The 1,081-nt window shown below is 41.9% G+C and overlaps 1 protein-coding gene across 1 annotated transcript in view; it reads right to left on the reverse strand.

The window, feature by feature from the left end:
• ell2 (elongation factor for RNA polymerase II 2) overlaps positions 1-1,081 on the reverse strand; it is a gene marked incomplete in the record, with an annotated part of 18,000 nt that overhangs the window by 7,933 nt on the left and 8,986 nt on the right. The window contains 2 exon segments of the mRNA XM_014017053.1: positions 335-459; positions 837-1,081. Of these exon segments, the coding sequence (XP_013872507.1) occupies positions 335-459; positions 837-1,081 (370 nt within the window).

Below are 1,081 nucleotides of genomic sequence, written 5' to 3' on the forward strand. Positions count from 1 at the left end.
GTATACTAATGAAACAAAAAGAATGATTAAATCTTATTGCTTCATTTGATGCCTCATTGTTTAATGTAAAATTTCAATCAGTGCCTGTTCAATTATTTGTACAATAACACATTAGGACTTGAAATGAAACTGAACCCATTGTGTTAAAAACTGAAAATGGGCGGCTTCTGTTTGATAAATAAAACAATCATTTACGGATTTATCGTAACAAGAGGTAAATATTTTAGTTGTGTTTGCGTTTCAGAATGTTACTAAAAGTCTCGATAGCTGCAGTGCTTCAACAACAGCCTGGGAATAAGAATTGTCCAAACAGTAAAAAACTCCAGCTCTGTACCGGGCCAAGATGCGGTCAACCTGAGTCTTCTCATCTTCAGAATAACCAGGCCAGTCTCGCTGGACGTCACGATATATATAGTCCTTCAGTGAGAAGGTGTTGTCTTTGGGATTCAGGCTTGCCACCTGTCGAGCAGAGAGACAACTGAAGCTCAACTACAGCACACTGAAACCTTTACAGCTTATACAGAAACCTCTTGTTTCCTGTGAAAGGCCATCTGGGCAGGCAAATTATGTTAAACAATTTAGTCATTTGTTTCCAGTCAATGAAGTCTTTTTACAGTGGACATAATTTCTTTAGGCGTATGTGCACGCTTCAGTCGCATGCTTAACTAGAGGGAAAGAGATCTCCAAAATCTAGTTAAATAYTCAAAGACTCTCCAAGGAAGAAGAATAAGAGGCTTTGGATCTGGACATTAGTTTCAGTAAAAGTCAAAAGTCTGTACTGTTTAAAGTGTAGCTTTGGGATGTTCAAATACAAAAAAAAGTACTTTAATAATAACCTGTGTCAGGGTAGTCCCGAGTGAGTTCCGATCCTTCTGGTTGATGCCGTCCCGCTGCAACCGACCGAGCACCTCCAGTTTTTTGTAAGACTTCAGCGCCAGAAGGTGAACGATGCGGTCCCGGAGGGGTTTCTGAGAGACGGGGTTGTTGGAAAGGCACTTGCGGATGGTGTTGGCTGGGTTGATGGGTGTGGAGCGTTTGCGCTCTGGGACAACATCTGGGGCTGATAGCGCAGGCTTACGAG

Source organism: Austrofundulus limnaeus, unplaced genomic scaffold (genome assembly GCF_001266775.1).
Source record: "Austrofundulus limnaeus strain Quisiro unplaced genomic scaffold, Austrofundulus_limnaeus-1.0 Scaffold160, whole genome shotgun sequence".
Classification (NCBI taxonomy): domain Eukaryota; kingdom Metazoa; phylum Chordata; class Actinopteri; order Cyprinodontiformes; family Rivulidae; genus Austrofundulus; species Austrofundulus limnaeus.